The 21,604-nt window shown below is 41.9% G+C and overlaps 1 protein-coding gene across 3 annotated transcripts in view; it reads left to right on the top strand.

Annotated features, from left to right (window-relative positions):
• The window catches only part of cnksr3 (cnksr family member 3), a 160,411-nt gene that overhangs the window by 78,133 nt on the left and 60,674 nt on the right, over nucleotides 1-21,604 (top strand). For all 3 annotated transcript variants that reach the window (XM_068044817.1, XM_068044815.1, XM_068044816.1), the window contains 4 exons: nucleotides 12,037-12,239; nucleotides 14,222-14,309; nucleotides 19,608-19,649; nucleotides 21,180-21,299. In XM_068044817.1, the coding sequence (XP_067900918.1) occupies nucleotides 12,061-12,239; nucleotides 14,222-14,309; nucleotides 19,608-19,649; nucleotides 21,180-21,299 (429 nt within the window). In that variant the 5' untranslated portion in view covers nucleotides 12,037-12,060. The remainder of the gene's footprint in view (nucleotides 1-12,036; nucleotides 12,240-14,221; nucleotides 14,310-19,607; nucleotides 19,650-21,179; nucleotides 21,300-21,604) is intronic.

Genomic DNA, 21,604 nt, shown 5'->3' with positions numbered 1-21,604 from the left:
AAAATCTTGATTTTAACTGCAATCCTGATTCCATCCAAGATTTCTTGGCTGGATTTTTACAAAAAGGCAATTTCAATCCTTGGTTTTAGAGGCATAGAATATAAAAGCAAGGATGCAATTGTTAAACTTGTGCATTTGTGATCTAACTAAAGATCTTGGAGCATTATATAAAAGCAATGATAAAGGTCCGGGTGGATTCACTAGGATGTAGTTCGATGTGAGAGGTTTAACAAGGTTGAACTTTTATCAGTAGAGCGGAGAAGTTAAACGGTAATCTTCAAAGTCTTGCGTTGATTATGATGAGATATGTCATGCTAGATTCTTCCTGTGATCAGCAAGACGTTGATGAGGGCAAAAATCTAAGCATTTAAGGGGATGTGAGAAAGATTCTTTACTCAGAGGGTGAGTTAGAATGTGAAATTCTGTACCACAAAATGCTGTTGAAGCAATTGTTTAAAAGAGCTCTAAAGTGGGCTTGCAGTTGGGTGGTTCACATGGAGGATATAAACCAAAGTAGGTTTAATTGGTCAGTTTCTGTTCTGTAGTGTTCTATGAATATGAAACTGAAATGCAGAATGGAATTCCATCTACAACTGCACAAGGTTCTGGAGATTGTCCTATATTAGCGTATCAGCCATTCGAACAGGTGGCAGAATGGTGGTTGTGCTTTTAGCTGCTTGAGACAGTAAGTGAATTAAGCTAGGTGTTATATGTTGGTTCTATATGCTGCCACCTTATTTTATCTAGCCAGAGAGATTCTTAGTCTGCAGTAGTTAAACATTAATCTTTATTTCATTTAACTATTTACACTCCACACTTGCCTGTGTGACTCCTCCAAAAGCCACGCTGTGTCTGTTCTCGAGTCTCTCACATCATCTCTTACATCTGTTATGACCAAGTGAGAAAGAGGTCTAGGGTTCCCTTTTAGCCTTCACCTGGTCTTACTGTAATGGGGTTTTATTTTTAAACAGTGTTTTTAGCACCCCTTGGTGAATCCTTGTTCACCACTTTCCAATTATAAAACAAAGAAACCAGCACAACAGGTTTTCTCAGGTTTAAAGAAAAGTGAAATTTTATTAAACTTAAACTGTAATTTGGTTGATGCTTACGGATACACGTCGCGCCCATGGCAGCATGCATATGTGATACAAATAGAGACAGAAAAGAGCAGAAGAAATAGTGGAAACGTTTGAGGCAATATCTGAAAGGTTTTTGCTATGAGTCTTCAAGCTCACTAGAATCCTTGATTGTATGTAGATCTTGCTTTTCATTGGGGCCCAGTATTCTTCTTAAACCTTGTTCGCTGTAGGAGACTTTTCTCTCTTGGGGTTCATGTGTCTTCAGTGGGTTTTTGGTTTTCCATGAGAGAGAGATGGGGGCAGGCAGGAGAGGCTGTGGCGAGCCAGCTATGGGAGGTCTTTTCAATCCAGGAGCATTCTGCTTTCTGTTCAAACTGAACAATTCCAAAAAAACACCCAGGCTGCCAAGCAGATTAGTCATGTGACTAACTGGTTTGACCACGTCTATTTGTGAATTGTATTGGAGCAGGGGATAGCTCCTTGGTTCCCAAACACTGTTAATATGCAAAAATGTCTTTCCAGCCAGGGGCCTGGCAACTCCTTGTAAAAGGCCTTCTCCTCTTCCCTGCAAAAATTTGAAATTTAATGTCCATGTGGCAAAATTAATATGCCTCATTCTTGGCAGGTGGGGGCCTGCGTGACACATCATTATGGTAGGAGGTATTCTTTACACTTTCTCAAGATTGATCCTTTCAGACCCTTATGCTACACTAGGGAGCAGCTTATTGTAGTCTTGCCTACCTTTTTTAATTAAAAAAAAAACTCTTTCTTTCAACCGCTATCACCAATATTCATTTCAATCACTTCACATAAATGACATACAAGATGTATGCGGCATGTGGCACCCTACGTTGCCTATTTTTTCCTCCTCTCCAACCTCCCCTCCCCAAATCCAATAGCCACATCTTTAAAATTAGCAGTATTTATTTTAGACTGCTTTAGGAATTTGAGACCAAACGTGTCAAGGTATGAGAATTTAAGCAGTCACTTGTTCTTGTGACATGTTGACATGTTTTATAAGGCAAATGTACTGCTATATTTAAGTTCCTTAAGCTTCACTTGCTTTTGGCTAAAACCTAATTTTTGCTTGTCTGTGTCGTACGTCTGATTTTGTGAAGTTGTGCTGTGCCAAACTGTTCAGGATTGTGCCAGTTCTGAAAGATTGAAATGTTCAAGTTGTTTTTAAAAAAAAAAGCAAGATTTAAAGTGAAGTAATCGAAATAAAAGATAAGATAGAAAAACAAATACCCTCGCTGACTTCTCTCTCTTCCTTTCTGCCTTACAAGAACATGCAGGAGTCTTAACTTGGTTGGGAACTGTCTTTTGACTTCTGAACAGGACTTCCTACTCTAGAACTAACTGCTAAACAGGAATTGGAATGGGCCATTCTGCTCAATTAAATTATAATCTGTCCCTCTACTTCATTTATCTACCTTGGCTCCAAAAGCCTTGACACCATTGCCTAACAAATCTATCAATTTTGGTCTTGAAAGCTCCAATTGTCCCAGCATCCACAGCCATTTGGGGGAGAGAATTCCAGATTTCTTCTTAAACATAATAGTGTTCATCACTGAGCCACCCTCACTGTTCAGCTTTCTGTAGAAAATGTATTATCTTTCCATCAGGATGAATTTACAGAAGTGTGCAGGTTATCAAAATATGGGGGCATTTGTTTCTACATACAGAAATAGTGCATATTAAATGAATAATACATGTTGTAATACAACTGTATTTTAAAAAAAGAGATCTTTCCATTTCACCTTTCACCAGCCCTGCAAAAAAGGCATTGTCCAAAAAATGCCCTAGAGGAATTGCAAGTTGGTTGTGCAGTTATGTTTCCTTTATGGTAAACATTGTGAAGCTGAAGCTGTTTGTAACAGTTTCCTGAAACCTGATTGGTTGATCAGGTATCTTTTTAAAACATGTCGTCAATTTTATAATTTTTTATAACTTGATTTGCTTTTAGCTTTTAATAAGTGATGCCCACAAGAATATAATGTCTTGACATCACTCCTCAAGGATTGTTACCCTTTTAAAATTGCCATTATCGGCCTCTTAGGATTAAGCAAGCGTAGACTCAGTGGGCCGAATGGCTTCCTTCTGTGCTGTACTAATCTGTGATACTTCTGTTTTTGCAAACTACACCCTTTTTTCCATTCTCCCTTTCCTCTCCCAAGTACGTGAATGTGTAGTTGAGAAATCTATAGTATCTGGAAATTCTACATCCTGTATTCGTTACAGCAATGCACTGATTGAGAGCTCTGCATACAGCAATTGGGTAATTTGCGAGCTTTAAACTGTAACTCATTGCATTCTGAAGCACCTTGTGCAGATTGAAAGTGACTGACATATTTTGCTCGTGCTGCAAACCGGTTGAGTTATGTGTATTTTGCATTGTACTTGAATCTGAACTCCAATTACAGTATGAATAACTTATTATGTTCTTTATATTGGTGCTGACATGAAGTGAGTTCACCTCCAGGTAAATTTCATGCTGAAACCAGTTTGAATTAATACCATTTAAGCACTTGTTGGTGCCTTGTCTGTGTACTATATGTGGTGTCTTTATGCTTGAGTAATTATTCTTTTGTTTCCATATGGTATGGATTTATCACTCATGTATCTTCATCCTCCAGTTTATTGCCCTGTTTAGATTCAACACTGAAAGACGTGCATTTATATAGCACCTTTCATGACCTCAGGACATCCTGAAGCACTTCACAGCCAATGAAATACTTCGGATCTATACTGACTGTTGTAATGTAGAAAATGTGGTAACCAATTTGTGCACAGTGTCACGAAAACGTGCTAGGTCGAATTATTATTTTTCATCCACTGGTTGGAAACCTGAATATTTAAACTGCTGGAGCTGAGCCACTCAAACTTTGCAAGCTTTGGACTCTGGTTGCTGACCGTGAGCACTGAGGCATGTTGCCTGCTGCAGACTGTGGTGATCAGTGGTTTGATTGATCTGTTTGTTTGTGTTGGTCTGTTCACCGATGGATGCTCACTGTGCTTGGTGACTTGAGTCTGCCGGGGGGGACTTTTCAGTGGCACAGTTTAGAGAACTTTCCGGAAAAGAACAGATTGAGATCTCCCTCGCAGGAAAGCAACCACCACTTTGTTTTGTCTCCGAAAACCATTGAATCAGCATCCACCTCTTCAAACCACCGAGTTTTGCCTGAAGCCAGTCGAGTCGCCAACCTCCACAGACTGTATACTCCTTTTATTTTTCTGGACTCTAATTCGATCAAACTATCCTCCGCACTCTAACGTGCATGTGAAAGTAGGAGTGTATTTTATTATTTTTACTTAGATCGGTCTAAGTACAATAAAGTTAGCTGTTTCCTCGTTAAAGTCGAGTAAAGCTGCCCAATTAGTTCTTTTTATGATCATGACGCATAAACAAGTAAACACTCACTGAATTGCAAGTGTATCCACTTGAAAAAGAAATAAATCTGTTGTGTCAAACAAGAAAGGGGGAAAGAGAGGAGCCCTTTGGCCCCTCCTCACCTGATCATAACAGAAAAGTCCCACTAGCAATAATGTGATAATGACCAAATGATCTGTTTCCATTCACGTTGTTTGAGGGATAAATATTGGACAGGAAATCGGGGAGGACTTCTCTTTAAAATAGGGCCATGCGATATTTTACGTCCAACGGAGAGGATAGACTGCCCCTTGGTTTAACATTTTATCCGAAAGACCGTACCTTCAACAGTGGAATCCTTCCTTAGTACTACATTGAAATGTCAAATTAGATTATGTGCTCAAGTCTCAGGAGTGGGAGTTGTACCCACATCCGACTGACTGAGCTGAGAGTGCTGTTTTTCTTTTTGGAATTACTTTCACATAAGTGGCTGGTAAGTGGTTACATAAGTTATACTTTTTTTTTTGCAGGGATATCTGGTATAAATGCAGATTATGCTTGGTTAACGGCCTTTCCCTGATCAAAGCATCTAGTGGGTTGCTGGTGCCAGCAACCTAGGAATGCTGTTCTGAACTGCTTGGTAGGAAATGTAGCTCCTGTTTAGATTCTACAGGTGCTTTTGAATTTATTAAGTGTCCAGAATGCAACAGTCAAGCTGAAGACTGTGAATTCTATGTACTGCTCTTTTATCTAGTGCAGCCACTCCTAGGGTAAAAGCTTGAGACTCGTTGTTGCAATTGTAAAGTTGAAGGCAAAAAAAACCATTTGAAACATCAAATTAAGGTTTCCAGCCAACAGCAGCATAATTGTGCATTTGCTGCACTTCCTAATGTTGTGTTTCTTCCTCCTTGTGGGAAGGTATCTGGTCTCCACTTTGTACTTCTCCATCATGAATGCAACTGCAACCAGCAAATTGATCAAGAGAGTACCAGAGCCATGCAGATCTGGGAGGTATCTGATCTGTACTGAGTTTGCTGATCTTTGCTAGGCAGCAGTAAAGGCATTTCAGTTGAGCTCTTCACCTTAGGTTAGTGAAGAAAAAACTCGCTCAAGGTTTCTGCTCCTGTTTACAGTTCAGTAACACCTGCTGATCATGCATATTTATGGATGTTGACTGAGGATGAAAATCGGGCTCGATGCTCTTGCTGTTTGTTAGCTACTTGGTACTTGTCAAGGGTTATGATCAATAGCAGTTGGGGCACTTGGGCAAGATAGTGAAGAGAAGTGTACCCAAGCAAGAAGCCACACTTTTAGTAGGGAAGGAAATTTAAGGGGAGGTGGAAAGGTTTTTTAAAAAAAACCATTTGAAGATAATGACTTGTGCTGGTGTTGCGGCACAACCCCCCACTCCAGCAAGATTCTACATTGTTCCAATACCCAAGTGCCGGCGCTGGGATCCCCATTCCTTTAAAGACATGGATCCCTGCTCCAATCACAGGGTCAGCAGTACCACCAGATGCGCTGGCCACTGCCAGTACTGCAAAGTCCTTGGACCCAGGCCCAGTGCTGGAACCCAAGACCTCAGATAAATGAGGCGGGGTCACCGGGACCAGTCTGGAAGGCCCCAGTGAAGGGCGGGAGGGTAGTTGTGAAGTGTGGGGATGGGTCCAGAGAGTTGCAATCTCTGTTGGCCAAGGGGCCTTCATGGACCACAGATTGCCCACAGAGGAGGAACCCCTCAGCCAAAGCCCACAGGGAGGGTGTCTTGTATTTAGAGACGCCCTCCCGTGTGGTGGAGGCACCCTACACCACTTGTTAAATCCCAGTAATGTCTGAGTGGGAAGGCCATCGTCGGCCTATCACGTCCCCAACAAAATCACTTGGAGACGGGCCCGCCGCACTGCGCCTCCTGTCGAGATTCTATGGGCATCCCCACCTCCCACCCTGTCTCAGGAGGACCCATTAAATCCAGTCCTTCATGTGCAAACCACTCTTCATGTGTGAACATGAACCTTCTCTTACTTTGTTCACCCCAAGAATTGAACACTACATAATTTACTTGCTTTTGTACCCTATTAAAGCCAAGGATCCCATGTGCATTTTGTTTTAGCAGCCTTCTGAACTTGTCCTGCCACCTTCAAAGATTTGTGTATTTTTACAGACAGATGCTAAGTAGTTTGTGTGGCTTCCACTTTTCACCTCCCAATGACAACAATTGTGTTAAAAATGGTGCGTTAGCCCTTGAGTGTTTTTAAGGTCAAATAAATAGATAAATGCCATTTCTTTTAAACCTACGAGAAAAGCTGGTAATGAGTTTTTGAAAACAATTCCTGCAATGGTTGCAACCTTCTTCCACTTGCACATTCACATACATACACAAGAATAGATAGAGAGAAAAGGGTAGGATATAATCTAAAGTCCAAGGTGATATGAGTTCATGCTTTACAGAATACGGTTGAGACTTCTGAGCAGGAAAGTGTTTTTAAAAGGTGCAGGCCTGGATGTTTGTAGCCTTGTTGAGATCTAATAGTTAAAACCTAACCCAAAATTGGTGTAAATTTGATTTGCCTTCACAGCTAGAAAGCCTCAGTCACTTTATAATTTCTCTGCTGTAGTGGTTGTTCAGTTCTTGTTCAGCAGGGTTCTTCTGTTTAGCTGGATCTCTCTCTCAGTCTCGAGCTCTGAACTGGCTTTCTGTGGTCTTGTGTCGATCTCTCTCTCCATCTCTCTCCCTCTTCTCTCCCTCTTCTCTCCCTCTTCTCTCCCTCTTCTCTCCCTCTTCTCTCTCTCCATCTCTCTCCCTCTTCTCTCCCTCTTCTCTCCCTCTTCTCTCCCTCTTCTCTCTCTCCCTCTTCTCTCCCTCTTCTCTCCCTCTTCTCTCCCTCTTCTCTCCCTCTTCTCTCCCTCTTCTCTCCCTCTTCTCTCCCTCTTCTCTCCCTCTTCTCTCTCTCCCTCTTCTCTCCCTCTTCTCTCCCTCTTCTCTCCCTCTTCTCTCCCTCTTCTCTCCCTCTTCTCTCCCTCTTCTCTCCCTCTTCTCTCCCTCTTCTCTCCCTCTTCTCTCCCTCTTCTCTCCCTCTTCTCTCCCTCTTCTCTCCCTCTTCTCTCCCTCTTCTCTCCCTCTTCTCTCCCTCTTCTCTCCCTCTTCTCTCCCTCTTCTCTCCCTCTTCTCTCCCTCTTCTCTCCCTCTTCTCTCCCTCTTCTCTCCCTCTTCTCTCCCTCTTCTCTCCCTCTTCTCTCCCTCTTCTCTCCCTCTTCTCTCCCTCTTCTCTCCCTCTTCTCTCCCTCTTCTCTCCCTCTTCTCTCCCTCTTCTCTCCCTCTTCTCTCCCTCTTCTCTCCCTCTTCTCTCCCTCTTCTCTCCCTCTTCTCTCCCTCTTCTCTCCCTCTTCTCTCCCTCTTCTCTCCCTCTTCTCTCCCTCTTCTCTCCCTCTTCTCTCCCTCTTCTCTCCCTCTTCTCTCCCTCTTCTCTCCCTCTTCTCTCCCTCTTCTCTCCCTCTTCTCTCCCTCTTCTCTCCCTCTTCTCTCCCTCTTCTCTCCCTCTTCTCTCCCTCTTCTCTCCCTCTTCTCTCCCTCTTCTCTCCCTCTTCTCTCCCTCTTCTCTCCCTCTTCTCTCCCTCTTCTCTCCCTCTTCTCTCCCTCTTCTCTCCCTCTTCTCTCCCTCTTCTCTCCCTCTTCTCTCCCTCTTCTCTCCCTCTTCTCTCCCTCTTCTCTCCCTCTTCTCTCCCTCTTCTCTCCCTCTTCTCTCCCTCTTCTCTCCCTCTTCTCTCCCTCTTCTCTCCCTCTTCTCTCCCTCTTCTCTCCCTCTTCTCTCCCTCTTCTCTCCCTCTTCTCTCCCTCTTCTCTCCCTCTTCTCTCCCTCTTCTCTCCCTCTTCTCTCCCTCTTCTCTCCCTCTTCTCTCCCTCTTCTCTCCCTCTTCTCTCCCTCTTCTCTCCCTCTTCTCTCCCTCTTCTCTCCCTCTTCTCTCCCTCTTCTCTCCCTCTTCTCTCCCTCTTCTCTCCCTCTTCTCTCCCTCTTCTCTCCCTCTTCTCTCCCTCTTCTCTCCCTCTTCTCTCCCTCTTCTCTCCCTCTTCTCTCCCTCTTCTCTCCCTCTTCTCTCCCTCTTCTCTCCCTCTTCTCTCCCTCTTCTCTCCCTCTTCTCTCCCTCTTCTCTCCCTCTTCTCTCCCTCTTCTCTCCCTCTTCTCTCCCTCTTCTCTCCCTCTTCTCTCCCTCTTCTCTCCCTCTTCTCTCCCTCTTCTCTCCCTCTTCTCTCCCTCTTCTCTCCCTCTTCTCTCCCTCTTCTCTCCCTCTTCTCTCCCTCTTCTCTCCCTCTTCTCTCCCTCTTCTCTCCCTCTTCTCTCCCTCTTCTCTCCCTCTTCTCTCCCTCTTCTCTCCCTCTTCTCTCCCTCTTCTCTCCCTCTTCTCTCCCTCTTCTCTCCCTCTTCTCTCCCTCTTCTCTCCCTCTTCTCTCCCTCTTCTCTCCCTCTTCTCTCCCTCTTCTCTCCCTCTTCTCTCCCTCTTCTCTCCCTCTTCTCTCCCTCTTCTCTCCCTCTTCTCTCCCTCTTCTCTCCCTCTTCTCTCCCTCTTCTCTCCCTCTTCTCTCCCTCTTCTCTCCCTCTTCTCTCCCTCTTCTCTCCCTCTTCTCTCCCTCTTCTCTCCCTCTTCTCTCCCTCTTCTCTCCCTCTTCTCTCCCTCTTCTCTCCCTCTTCTCTCCCTCTTCTCTCCCTCTTCTCTCCCTCTTCTCTCCCTCTTCTCTCCCTCTTCTCTCCCTCTTCTCTCCCTCTTCTCTCCCTCTTCTCTCCCTCTTCTCTCCCTCTTCTCTCCCTCTTCTCTCCCTCTTCTCTCCCTCTTCTCTCCCTCTTCTCTCCCTCTTCTCTCCCTCTTCTCTCCCTCTTCTCTCCCTCTTCTCTCCCTCTTCTCTCCCTCTTCTCTCCCTCTTCTCTCCCTCTTCTCTCCCTCTTCTCTCCCTCTTCTCTCCCTCTTCTCTCCCTCTTCTCTCCCTCTTCTCTCCCTCTTCTCTCCCTCTTCTCTCCCTCTTCTCTCCCTCTTCTCTCCCTCTTCTCTCCCTCTTCTCTCCCTCTTCTCTCCCTCTTCTCTCCCTCTTCTCTCCCTCTTCTCTCCCTCTTCTCTCCCTCTTCTCTCCCTCTTCTCTCCCTCTTCTCTCCCTCTTCTCTCCCTCTTCTCTCCCTCTTCTCTCCCTCTTCTCTCCCTCTTCTCTCCCTCTTCTCTCCCTCTTCTCTCCCTCTTCTCTCCCTCTTCTCTCCCTCTTCTCTCCCTCTTCTCTCCCTCTTCTCTCCCTCTTCTCTCCCTCTTCTCTCCCTCTTCTCTCCCTCTTCTCTCCCTCTTCTCTCCCTCTTCTCTCCCTCTTCTCTCCCTCTTCTCTCCCTCTTCTCTCCCTCTTCTCTCCCTCTTCTCTCCCTCTTCTCTCCCTCTTCTCTCCCTCTTCTCTCCCTCTTCTCTCCCTCTTCTCTCCCTCTTCTCTCCCTCTTCTCTCCCTCTTCTCTCCCTCTTCTCTCCCTCTTCTCTCCCTCTTCTCTCCCTCTTCTCTCCCTCTTCTCTCCCTCTTCTCTCCCTCTTCTCTCCCTCTTCTCTCCCTCTTCTCTCCCTCTTCTCTCCCTCTTCTCTCCCTCTTCTCTCCCTCTTCTCTCCCTCTTCTCTCCCTCTTCTCTCCCTCTTCTCTCCCTCTTCTCTCCCTCTTCTCTCCCTCTTCTCTCCCTCTTCTCTCCCTCTTCTCTCCCTCTTCTCTCCCTCTTCTCTCCCTCTTCTCTCCCTCTTCTCTCCCTCTTCTCTCCCTCTTCTCTCCCTCTTCTCTCCCTCTTCTCTCCCTCTTCTCTCCCTCTTCTCTCCCTCTTCTCTCCCTCTTCTCTCCCTCTTCTCTCCCTCTTCTCTCCCTCTTCTCTCCCTCTTCTCTCCCTCTTCTCTCCCTCTTCTCTCCCTCTTCTCTCCCTCTTCTCTCCCTCTTCTCTCCCTCTTCTCTCCCTCTTCTCTCCCTCTTCTCTCCCTCTTCTCTCCCTCTTCTCTCCCTCTTCTCTCCCTCTTCTCTCCCTCTTCTCTCCCTCTTCTCTCCCTCTTCTCTCCCTCTTCTCTCCCTCTTCTCTCCCTCTTCTCTCCCTCTTCTCTCCCTCTTCTCTCCCTCTTCTCTCCCTCTTCTCTCCCTCTTCTCTCCCTCTTCTCTCCCTCTTCTCTCCCTCTTCTCTCCCTCTTCTCTCCCTCTTCTCTCCCTCTGTTCTATGGAGAGAGATTGAGCAGACTAAGCCTATATTCCCTGGAGTTTAGAAGAATGAGAGATGATTGAAAATGAAATTCTTAAATGAATGGCAGGGTAGATGCTAAGAAAATATTTCCCCTCTGGGCAATGTAGAACACAGGATCACAAACTCAGAATAAGGAGTCGGCCATTTAGGACTGAGATGAGAAATTTTTTCACTCAAAAGGTTTGTAAATCTTTGGAAATCTCTACCCCAGAGAGCTGTGAATGTCCAGTTATTGATATGTTCAAGCAGAGGTCAATACTTTTTGGGAACTAAGGGATATGGGGATAGTGCGGGAAGGTAGAGTTGAGGTAGAAGATCAGCCATGACCTTGATGAATGGCCGAGCAGGTTTGAAGAGCAAAATGGCCTACTCCAACTCCAATTTATTGTGTTTTTATGTTCTATCCTCATTGTTTACTACATTTGAGTTTTGTGGTACCTGCAAACTTTGAAATTATGCCCCTTATGCCCAAGACAAGATCATTAATATATATATCAAAAAGAACAGCCTAAACTAAGTAGTCCTGATACTGATCCTTGAGGAACATCACACTATTCTTCCCTCCAGTTGAAAAACAACCATTCACTGCTCTCTGCTTTCTGTCTCTTGGCCAATTTTGTACCCAGACTGTCACTGCCCCTTACAGCCCATTGGGTTAAATTATGCTAACAAATGGTATTTTATCTGACACTTTTTGAAAGTCCATATACAGAACATCGACTGCATAGTCATCTTCAACCCAGTCCATTACTTCATCAAAGAATGCTATCAAGTTAATTGAATGCAATTTGCCTTTAACAAATCCGTGCTGACTTTCATTTCTTAACTCATGCTTTTCAAATGTTAATTTTGTCAGATTATTGTCTCTAAAAGCTTCCCCATTACCGTTGGGCTGCTCTGATTATCCTCTCCCCTCTTTGAACAAGGAGTATAACAGAAGAACACACAAAGTAGGAGCAGGAGTAGACCATATGGCACGTCAAGCCTGCTCCGCCATTCAATACGATTGTGGCTGATCTTGGGCTTCAACTCCACTTTCCTGCCCACTTGCCATATCCCTTGATTCCCTGAGAAACCAAAAATCTCTCTGTCCAAGCCATAAATTTATTCAACGCTGGAGCATCCACAACCCTCTGGGGTAGAGAATTCCAAAGATTCACAACCCTTTGAGTGAAGTAATTTCTCCTCATCTCGGTCCTAAATGATTGTCCCCTTACCCTGAGACAGTGTCATAATATGCATAACATTTATCATTTGTCAGTCCTCTGGCACCACCCCCTCATCCAAGGAATATTGGAAGATTGTTCAAGAATTTGTTTTGACTTTTTCTATTCTGATGATTTGCTTATAATTGCAGAACTATGGATTGGAAACAGAAAGCATGAAGAATTTGGCCCTGAAATTACGAGCTTCCACCAACAGCCTGCAGAATTTTATCAGCACCAGAAGAAAAAGCATTGCTTATGATGGCAAGACTTCTCGCAAACCTCCCAATGATTTCCTTACCTCAGTTGTGGACCTCATTGCAGCTGCTAAGGCCTTGTTGGCATGGCTGGATAGGTAAACAATGTGTTAACCTAAAGTAATTGTACATTTGTGTATCATGTTCCTCGCATTATTCAGATGAAGTTGAAAGCTAACTTTCAACATTTTTTCCCTTCAATAAGTATAATACCTGATAAGATGCAGTCACATACTTTCTCAGTTGTGATCACTTCTCAAATGTTTTGGATTGTTAAAAACTTCAGATGAGTCTTGAATAAGTCAGTAATGTATACATCTGTATTTTTATTGTGCAGAAAATTGTGGGAAGTAAAACTATCCAACCATTTTCTCTAAAGATGAGCTCTGGAAATTTTTTTTTAACTTTGCTTCTAGTTCGGAAAGAAAAATATTGCAGTTACTAAAAAGCAGTGGCACATGACCACACAAATTGTTGCTGGCTCCAAATGTCCATTACTGTTCCCTTCAGTTGCATGAATATTTATCCTGGGTAAGTTCATAGTGTTTGCACGCAAGAAGAAACTTATCAGTGTGCGTCACTTGGTCTGGAAATTGAGGAATATCCTGATCCTCGAGACACTTTCCTTTGTTTCAAACAGATGTACTATATGGTAGGTTTTGTGGGCAGCTCGGATATACATGAAGCTTCCTACTTTGATGTACAGTGTCAATCTGTTTCTGCACCAGTGTTTTAAATTTTATTTATATTAGCAGTATTTTTAAGCACCGCAAGTGGTCCAAGGTGACTTGCTATCTTTTCTATATGATTCCTTCCCCTTTGGGGAGGAAAGTGGCAAGTTCTCCCTGCTGCATGGATTGGATCAGGGGATTGTGAGATGGGGAAGAGCAGGAAGAGATGTTGTGGGTACTGACAGCGCTCCATGGAATAGCATGTTGGAGTAGTCTTCAGATCTGGGAAAGGACGTGTTCCGGGGCACAACATACAACAATTTTAAATCCTTATTACTCGCTCTACTGAGTCACAGTACTAAACCTTTACAAGGTGTCCCACATACAAGAGTACATTTGCCTCAATAAATGGAAACTGTTGGAGGGGGGAAGCATAGGGATGTTATGAGGAAAAGAACAAATTTACTAAAGGAGCGGTTTTAAATTAGTGTTCAGGGCAGTGGGGTGGGGTAGTGGAAATGCACTTCAAGTAAAAGAATCAAGTTTGATTTCTGCATCCTTTCGTATTTGATTTATTTTGAGTTCCAATTACAGAACAATACAAGACAATTTTCTTCATTGATGAAGTTTTAGACTGGGAATTGTGTGATCTAATTTCCTCACAATTAATCCTGGGCTGTAGGCTGCCCACTTTTTATTTAATTGTATGTATTTGATTCACCAAAGCAAGTAAATGGCATGCTTTCGTTGTATGCATCCACTGAGAATGTTGAGTTCTTCTAGGTGAAATGTAACATGGCTAGATGTAGGCTTCTTCTATGCTGACTGGTCATCTGTCTCAGAAGAGTGTTTGTTATTACATCTCTCTGTACTTTTTATTTCTCATATTGTTGAACTTCAGTTTAGTATTGGACCTGTGGCTGCTGAGAACTTGTCTGAGACTGCCCAGTCAGGGTTGGTGAATCCTGTCTCAGAAATGGAAAACAACTTTACAATGTGCTGGGCCACCCATCTCAGAGTCGTATTAATTGAGTTATGAAATAGCATTTACTTAAGTAAAGGATTCCCCTAATCATATTTTCGAACATGCCCAGTCGGGTTTATAGTAGTAGTACTACTTAGAAGCTCTGTGCTTGTACTCGAGTTATTATTGAACACACTGACTCATTCATTAGACATGTTAAATTATGGTTGGTGTGTACACACCATTCATTTGGGCCAAATAATTAGCAATTTTGCATTGTAATTTTTGTTTCTATGAGTTAGTATATTTAGTGGATACATTTCAGAAGCTTGTTCTAATCTGTTTTGGTGCATACATAACTATGCCAGTGTGTGCAGGTTTACACTCCAAGTTGCATACTGAGGTCTTGTATACGTACAATTCTAAAAGATTTATCTTATTACAGATCACCATTTACAGGGATCAGTGATTACTCAATGATGAAAAACAAGATTATACAGCTGTGCTTAGATTTGACAACAACTGTTCAACAGGTCTGTATTAATGCTTTAATGGCTTTTGATCTCAATTCTGCTGGAACCCTATAGTATTGCGAGTGGGCACTGGAAGAAAGGGGAAATAAAGAAATCTTCTGTTATTGACTGTTTCTAGATTGCATATGGTTCCTAACATGTCATTGGGTGAATGTGATTTTTGCATGCGTTTTAGATGAATTACTTATATTGTGGTAACTTTCCATGGCTTTGTACCTGTTAGCAAGCACAAGGTTGATGAGTAGGAATGTTGGCGATTTTTTGAATAACACTTCAATGCATTTTAATACTATCGTCAAAACATTTTTTTAACAGTATTACAAGGCCAAATTCTAATTGTAAGAATGATAGTAACAAATAGTTTGAATGGAAATTTCCCATTTGCTCAAACCAAAGTAATTTTAAGAAACCACTGGTGGCCACTTTGTTGATTGCTTGAGACTGAATTGTGGAAAAGTTACATGGAATATTGGCACATCAGTGAACAATGTGAGGTAATAGGGTGCCCTTTATTACCCATGTGGTTGCACTCTTGTACCTCATAGTGAAATTTAAGGTTGATTGCATTGTTCCTCACTATAGGGATTGTGTGTTTGATAAAACTGAAAGTAAAGATGTGTTTGTGCGATTAGGAGCAAATCAGTCACAAGGCGCACACACACACACACACACACACACACGCACACAATGCATGCAAGTGCCTAATTATCCTATATTTTTGTCAAATGCAGGATTTTTTCCCCCTTAAAAGATGAGATGAAATGGAATTCCAGGATCACTTTATTATGTATCTTGTGACCAAAAAGCTCATGGAGCATTCACCTTGCAGCAGCAGCTTTTCTGATGTGTGAATTATGTCCCTTGTTCAGGCCAGCATTTCTTTTCGGCCCGCTGGTAAACTGTGCAGCCCATCTACAGGCTAGGGATGCAGTTTCCTAATTGCTGTTTTGTGCTTTCTGAGCGACTGGGGAAAGGCAAGAGACCAGAAATAAATTCAGTGCACACAGGAGCTTGTGTATGCTTACTACTTTATTGCTTTGAAATCTACCCTGCAGAGCTACCAGGGTGTTAAGGAATAACTTTGAAAAACTGCTCTGTAATACAAATATGACATCAGTTTCCTTTGTTGCAAATAGATAGTACAGCCATGAAGTTTTGTACCGGAAGAGCATTTTATACTGCTGAATGTCTTGTGATGAATATTCTGAAAACTTGATTAATAGATTATGGTTCAGAGACTTTCTATGCATTGAGTATAGATCTGTGTGCGTGGGCCTTGTGACTGATATAACTCATAATCTCACAAATGCATCTTTGCAATCAGTCCTAATAGGAAGTGGGCATAACCTATTGATTTGTTGGCCTAATGCAGGTTTTAAAATTTAGAATTTAAAATGTGGAGATCTCTGAACAATGGTGTTTGTCTTTAATGAGTTAATTTAGACTTGCGTTTGTAAGTGTTGAGGCTGGCCATAAATTTATTGTTTCTTCCTGGAAAAATGCTGTCTTCAAATGAAGCATCCTGCAGGGACTGATTAATGACATAAGACTGTCAGCCTATTGAGCCTGTCTGTCAAGGGACTGATGCCTACTATTTAATATATGTAGAAGTCCTAGAATACACACATTCTGGTCAGTTTTTAATCTAAGCAAAGAAGATTCATTTGGCTGTTGATTTTCATTTGAAAAAAACCTCATAGTGCAAGATTTTCCTGTTTTGTCCTACATATCTGCTCACTGGCATGGACTCAATAGGCTGATTGGCCTCCTTTTGTACCATAAATGACACTATGACAACGAATGTCCCTTCAGTTGGCACTGTGTTGTGGGCCTATGCCCATTAGAGTTTAGTTTAGTTTAGAGATACAGCACTGAAACAGGCCCTTCGGCCCACCGAGTCTGTGCCGACCATCAACCACCCATATATACTAATCCTACGCTAATCCCATATTCCTACCACATCCCCACCTGTCCCTATATTTCCCTACCACCTACCTACACTAGGGGCAATTTTATAATGGCCAATTTACCTATCAACCTGCAAGTCTTTTGGCTTGTGGGAGGAAACCGGAGTACCCGGAGAAAACCCACACAGACACAGGGAGAACTTGCAAACTCCACACAGGCAGTACCCAGAATTGAACCTGGGTCGCTGGAGCTGTGAGGCTGCAGTGCTAACCACTGCGCCACTGTGCTGCCTAGTTTAGACTGATATTGGTTTCAATTCCATTGTTTTGGGTTGGCTACCTTGAAGTTGCAAAGATAAAAAGGATAATATTTCAATCCATTGAAACAAATGTAAGTGTTTTTGGAAAAAAAAAATAACTGGGTTCTTTGCATTTCTAAGTGGCACAGTGGAGCTAGTCGCACATTCGCGGTTTTGTAATTTTTCCCACTTTGACCAGTGAATTTGTAGTGCTCTTTTCTGCATTGTCTTCTCTTTTTAGTGATAAATTTCAGACTGTATGTATTTCAGTGCAGAAAGTATTGACTTTCAAAGCATGTGCTGTACCTTCAACCATCTTGATACTTTAATGTTTTTGCAAGCTACATTCACCCCTGCTTTTTATTTCATATATATGGCCTTGGCTGATTTTTTAAAATATAAATAATTCAATCCAGTTGTTCCATGGTTTTTGCAACGTATAATAAAGATGAGTTTAAAAATAGTATCTAAAATCAGAAGTCACTGCAATTTATTTTTTTACTAGTGGACCCATACACTGCAATATTTGAGAAAGAGTCTTGTAAAAGGACAGAGTATAATTGTATATACTTTAAAACAGCATTTATTTCCTTATTTTCTAAGTCCCAAAAATAACCAAAGCATTAGATGCCTATATGGATTCCGAAATGGGAGAGAGCACCCAGCCTACATTTGGCTGTAATGATCTCGTAGAAATATGGCAATTGTGTTGTATAAATCCTGTTGTGTGTTAATGGTATGAGCCACAGTTGTTGTTCTCAATGCTTTACTGCACCAGTTTTTGAATTAACTTGGTACAGCCAAAAGTTAGGACTGTTCAAGGAAGCAATTGACATTTGATCAATGGGATCTTTTTGGATGGGAAGAATTCTACACCACATGAGCCACATAATGAAAGTAATGTTTCTGTTGTTTATAAACTGAGGATTTCTTTGAAAATAGCTGAACTGTGATAATGGGCCAAACTTCATTGGGCAGAAATAATGAGATGAACTTCCCTTAAAAGTGGGCATCAAAATCCCTTTGAAGTTGTTTAAATAAGGGGATAATTTAGTGTTACTAGATTTATTAGCTGCCTTGAGCTGTAAGCAACAGAAGGACTGGTGCTGCTAAACTTGGGAACTGTCGATACTAAGAAACTGTTTTGAAGTCTGTTTGAAGTGCAGATAATAAACAGGGTCCATAAAATGACCACTAAGTCTTAAATGATGTACACCCTCGTAGCTTTAACCCCTTGGTCACTAATAGGAACACTTGTGCTAATAGATGAATTTCCTATTCGGAAGTTGAAGTTGCCAGTAGCAATTTTAAATTGCGTTTGCAATGTTAATGTGTAGTTTCCCACAGATATGATTTGGAAGGGGGTGTGGATTGCTGAAGAGATGGGGAAGAGGAGAGTATAGGGTTGGCCTGTGGAGAATCCTTTCCTTGGCCACTATTTGTAGTATTGCTGCCATTAATTGTATTGACTATATCTTTAGAGATGAATTGCATGAATTTTTTTTATTGGAATTCTTTCACTGAAGTGAAAAATTTCTAACTTGTAGCATTTCTACTCTAAAACACATGCCTAGTAGATGTTAAGTCAACATTAAATTCCTTCAATGTAAGTCTTTGAAACCATTTGTCATTTCTAGCAATTGACTGTTAATGACCAGTGCATTAGCAGAAGTCACTGGTTTGTACAAATCTGAAGTCACCAAGCTAGTGTATTTCAATGGCGTTGTGTACTTGGCTCGGCCTGCATTCCTCAGAGGAACCATCACTCACATGGGTGGGGAGCAAGATGCGCTAATGGGATCCCTGTCCTGTCTGCTTGGTCCTCCTTGTCCTTCTGGTAGTCTCCTATTCCCTCTCAGTGTGCACATTTTTAAGCTGCAGGGTTCCATCTCCAAAAACGTGCTATCCGCAAAGCTCTCAGCATAGTGGATGCCCTAAAGTGACTCTAGCCACTGCTCAAGCTCCAAAATCCTGACCCTGAGCTGCTCTAGCTGGCGACTCTTCTTGCACATGTGGTCATCCAGCCTATGAGAAATGTTCAGGCTTTCCTACATGGCACAGGATGTGCATTCCATGGGGCTGTGGTTCCCTGCCATGCCTTTACTTTCTAGACTATTATCTAGAAACACTTACCCGCTACTAACCAGGTCTCGGTATCTCCCACTCCCTCACTTAGAGCACTTTGTTTTGTAAAAGACCAGAACAGCACCTCCTCCCTCACTGCACCAAATTTCCCGAGTTAAGTACTCTGTCAAAGCAGTGCTCAGTCGCGCTGGACTCTGCTTCTTAATTCATCACCAATGAACAAAGAATTGACAGATGAGGAAAGTTGGTATATTTTGAGAACGAAATATTAAATTTTTAACACGTTCCATTCACTTCACTTTGTGCCAAGACTTTAAAGTCACTCACAGCATTTTATAAAAGATAAAATGGTTTAAGCTGCCAGCTTCATGTTTAGTTTGGTTGGGGCTGGTCCACTGTCCACAGTATCGTGCTCGGCTCCCACCTGCCAAGAATGAGGCACATTAATTTTGTCATGAACATTGATTTTAAACTGTTATTGGAGTGAGGGGAGAACTTGTTGAACAGATCAGCCATGGTTGGAAAAGATATTTTCATGTTAACAGATGGTATTTGGAAGGACAAAGCAGCCATTCCCTGACATTCAACTCACAATGGACTTTTGATCACCAGACATTTAAGGTGGGGGAGCTGGTATTCCAGGTTGACAGCTAAGATGGCCGAATACACAAACGGACATGGTCAAACCAGCTAGTCACATGACCGCCCCCCTAAAAAAAATTGTTTTACCAATTCCCCCCACACCCACAATTTTGAACAATGCTTGTAAGTTGTCTCAAGTGTTGGATTTATTGATTGCAATGCAATCTGCACACTTGTTAAATAGGTGATGCTGTTGGTTAGACACCATAGTAGTGTTACTAATGCATGCTCAATAGGTTAACTGTCTTGGTTAAATTGGTCATTGTTGCATTTCCTGTTTACAACTTTCTGAAGATCTAAAATATGTCTTTTTATAATTTATCATTCCCTCACTGATTTTGTATTGCATTAATTTTTACTTACAGGACTCCACTGTGTTTGAAATGGAAGATGGTGTGATTAATGTTGTAAGTGCTCATTTTGTTTTATGTACTTTTTTGATAATGTTGCAGATGTTAATCTATCGGAAAGCAATCAGAGCCTCACTATAACCCAACCCTGCATGTTGAAACAATCAAGGGGGAAGGGGAAGCAGTTGCATGTCAATGTGAGCTCTGGTTATTGGTAGGGAAAGTACCCATGCTAACGTCTGATTATCTACCATATTTTCCCCCCTCACCCTACCACAACCTAAAATTAACTTCACTTAATATAAAAAGAATTGTAAATTACCAGTTTGTACTTTAAAATATGACAAAAAAAAATTGGTGTGGTATTTTCCTGAATTTTACATGCATGTGGGCAGGCTGTTTAACTTTGAGAGGGCCACTGCAGTTGAGTGATATTTGTCCACATGCACACTTTTCAGCTAAAATCCTTTGTAATAAAACTCTAACTTATTTTTCCTCATCCCTAGCCCAGATGCATTGAGGTCTGTTGCACCCCTAACACCACCCCAGCTGAGATGAACTAGCACAACATAGATTGGAGGGTCAATCTTTGGGACCTTCCCAGTTCAGTGCAGTACCTCACTGAAAAGTTCATTTGTCCATAATGCCAATGGACAGAACTTCCACCATGTGCTATCTGAGCTAGAATGAAATGCAAGAGAATCCCACTCCTCCTCCTGATTTTGGGTTGATGCTTGATCCTAAAACTGAATCTCTGACTGAGCTTTTCATATACATTTTACGCATGTTTTTAACTTGTCTACTTCACAATGGAATCCGAGTTGATGGGATAGTTGTCTTTAAAGTACCAGTGGTGTTATCTTACACCAATTGAGGTTTTAGATAATGAAGGATTATCTTGCGCTCTTCCTGTGAATAATAAGCATAGTGTAACTTTCTTTTATAAAGGAATGAAAAAGGGCCTATTTCTGGTAGTAGATTGAATACACAAGATTACTAAATTGAGAAATTTGTACACTCTTCATTTATCATATCTGCCACGTTACCAGTGCAGCCTTTGAGCACTTCTCACAGAAAAGTGCTTTTTAAAGGATAAAGAAGCTTTAATTGTTAAATCTGTCACTTTTATTCCAAAAATCAAATTTGTCTGTTTGCTTCTCTTCTTAAAGCTGAGTTAAAACTTGAGTTTAGAAATATTCCTGCTGTAACATCAGGTGTTAACACCACTGCATCCGGTATTGGCTGCAGTAACCTGGATAAATTCACAAATCGCAACAGTTGAGATTTGAGTTGACTTGTTTGGGTTATGTTCATTAACTTAAATTTTTAGTTTTTTTGAGAAAAAGTAATTTTTTATCTATTGGAGATCTGCAAATAAAAATATTGACCAAGTGGAAGTTACAAAATTCATAAGATAGTACATATGTTTAGGTTTTGGTTAAATATATAGTGCAAATATATATGAAGACATTTTAAAAATCTATCTTGATCCAGGAGTGTCCTTAGAGAATTCTTTACATAATTGATATCTGTTTTTGGTGTGTTCACTCTGTGCCCCATAGTCAAATTTGTGACTTTTTTTTCCAGTGTAAAGTTCTTAATGATATTTGTGATCAGACGATTAGATCTACATCTGATCCCTTGTTAAGCCAGAGTGCTATTCTAGAGGAGGTTCAATTAATAAACATCAAACCAAGTGAAGGACTGGTAAGAAGTTAATTTTTTAAATATATATAATTTCTTGTCTCATCCATGTCATGACCGTGTACTTTTATTTTTCCTTTCTAATTGATTGTTTTTATTTCTTTGTTTAGCTATTTACCTTTCATGCCACACAAAATCATTCTCCCCAATCATATTCCACGAAATATTTATTCAGTTACATTGCAGTAAGGAGAGTTGTTAACCATTATCCTTCTACCTGGTCTAGTGATGAGATGAGCACTTTTTGATTTTAAATGTTGTGGTGTGGAGAAAATTCCTGAGAAATTGTGGAATCTAGGGTGAGCCAT

Source organism: Heterodontus francisci, chromosome 13 (genome assembly GCF_036365525.1).
Source record: "Heterodontus francisci isolate sHetFra1 chromosome 13, sHetFra1.hap1, whole genome shotgun sequence".
NCBI lineage: Eukaryota > Metazoa > Chordata > Chondrichthyes > Heterodontiformes > Heterodontidae > Heterodontus > Heterodontus francisci.
Note: the sequence above shows the minus strand (reverse complement) of the source record. Positions and strands in the feature narration are given on the sequence as shown.